The sequence below is a fragment of the Bison bison genome, unplaced genomic scaffold, assembly GCF_000754665.1.
Source record: "Bison bison bison isolate TAMUID 2011002044 unplaced genomic scaffold, Bison_UMD1.0 scf7180017864167, whole genome shotgun sequence".
Classification (NCBI taxonomy): domain Eukaryota; kingdom Metazoa; phylum Chordata; class Mammalia; order Artiodactyla; family Bovidae; genus Bison; species Bison bison.
Window position 1 is genome coordinate 1,118,020 of NW_011494739.1, and position 1,877 is coordinate 1,119,896.

General features: G+C 56.4%; 1 protein-coding gene across 1 annotated transcript in view; it reads left to right on the top strand.

Annotated features, from left to right (window-relative positions):
- LOC104990004 (interferon regulatory factor 4-like) overlaps nucleotides 1–1,393 on the top strand; it is a 10,251-nt gene extending 8,858 nt beyond the window's left edge. Inside the window, exons 7-9 of the mRNA XM_010841884.1 lie at nucleotides 8–113; nucleotides 576–694; nucleotides 922–1,393. Coding sequence (XP_010840186.1) covers nucleotides 8–113; nucleotides 576–694; nucleotides 922–1,032 — 336 coding nt within the window. The 3' untranslated portion in view covers nucleotides 1,033–1,393. The remainder of the gene's footprint in view (nucleotides 1–7; nucleotides 114–575; nucleotides 695–921) is intronic.
- Nucleotides 1,394–1,877: the final 484 nt, after the last annotated feature.

Here is a 1,877-nt window from a genome sequence, read left to right on the forward strand (position 1 = left end):
CTGCCAGGGCCGCGTGTACTGGCGCGGCCCGCTTGCCCCGCACCGCGCGCAGCCCAACAAACTGGAGCGCGAGCGCACCTGCCAGCTGCTCGACACGCGCCGCTTCCTCGCGGGTAAGAGCGCGACAGCCGGGCCATGGGTTTGAGAATTCTGGGCCTGGGATGGGCCTGGAAACAAAGGACATGACCCAGAAACACCGGGAGTGGGAACGAATACGGACACGAGCCTGTAGGAGATAGAGGTGTAGGCTTGTGGCGGCTTGGGACGCTGGGTGTGGGACAGAAGCCTAGGACTTGGGCGCGTGTTGTCCTAGGGCATTAAGCATAAGGTGGGCATTGGGGCACTGGGCACAAGATAGGCATAGGTGAGTGGCAGTGGGCACGATAGTGAGCCTAGGGCACAAGGCACAGGGCCTGAGAATTAGAAGTGAGACATGAGACAGGCATAGGGATGTGGAAGTGGGCCTGGGCACGTGGGGGATGTGGATTTACAGGACATGGTCAGGGGATATGAGCACAAAGTGGGCACCAGATGGGATCCCCCGACCCCAGACCCCACCATCTTGGTGCCCATAGAACTGCGAGCCCACCTACAAGATGGTTGCCCGGAGCCCGAATACCAGATCCGGCTGTGCTTTGGTGAGGAGTACCCGGGGCCCCCGGACCAGCCCGAGGAGCGGCTCATTATGGCCCATGTGAGTCACTTTCCGCTCCATCGGAGAACCACCCCCCACCCTCTAAATAGCCTCTCACTGCTCCCTCCAGTCCCAGCTCTACCCCTGACCTGCCATATGACCTCTGATCTGGAAGACCTCCTGTGTGAAAATGCACGTGGAAATGGGTTGTCACTCCCCGCCCCCCAACAAAGTGGGTGGGTAAGGAGAAGGTTGGCTCATTCCTCCACCTCACTCCCACCCCGCAGGTGGAGCCAGTCTTCGCCAGGGAGCTCCTCCTGCACTCGAAGATCCACGGCCAGGTGCCCGGGTGGCAGGTTCCCAGCCTAGCATCCCTGACAGCATCAATCACCTGCTGACACAGCTGAGTCAGCCCTAAGCGGCTTCTTCCTCCTACCATACCCGCTAAAGCAACTCCCCACAGGGTATAGATCCCACCCTAGTCCTGCACCAACTGAGCCAGGGGATTTAAGATAGGTTGGGACAGTGGAAGCCAGTCACGGCCTTCAACCACTCAGCCACCAAGCTGGAGCCTGGGAACCAGGCGCAGAGATAGACAGCTAGACCTGAGGCATCAGGCTTGGAAATCAAACTCAATCTTGAGGCTCCAGAAATAACAATTAGGACAGAAACAAGGCTTGATCTTTTTGTTAAGAGTCGGACATGCCTACACTGGTTTACCTAAAAGTGAAAAGTGAAAGTGAAGTCGCTCAGTCATGTCCAACTCTTTGCGACCCCATGGACTGTTGCCTACCAGGCTCCTCTGTCCAGGGGATTTTCCAGGCAAGAATACTGGAGTGGGTTGCCATTTCCTTCTCCAGGAGATCTTCCCAACCCAGGGATTGAACCCGGGTCTCCTGCATTGTAAGCAGACGCTTTACCATCTGAGCCACCAGGGAAGTACCTAAAGTGGACTAACTGCACTTGATCCATTATAAAGTTTGCTTAAAGCTGAGTTTACTGGGAGTTCCCTGGTGCTTCAGTGGTTAGGACTCTGCACTTCCACTACTAGGGGCCCAGGTTGGAGGGATCCCTTGTGGGGGAACTAAGATCTTACAAGCCCCACAGCCTGGCCAAAAAAAAGGAGCGAGGGCTGAGTTTACTAATAATTAGACCCTCGGTATGGTTTAGACTGAAGCCCAACCAGTAACAGAACTGTCCCACTTCTGAGGGGTTCTGAGTTTCCAGCCCCTCCTCCCCCCTG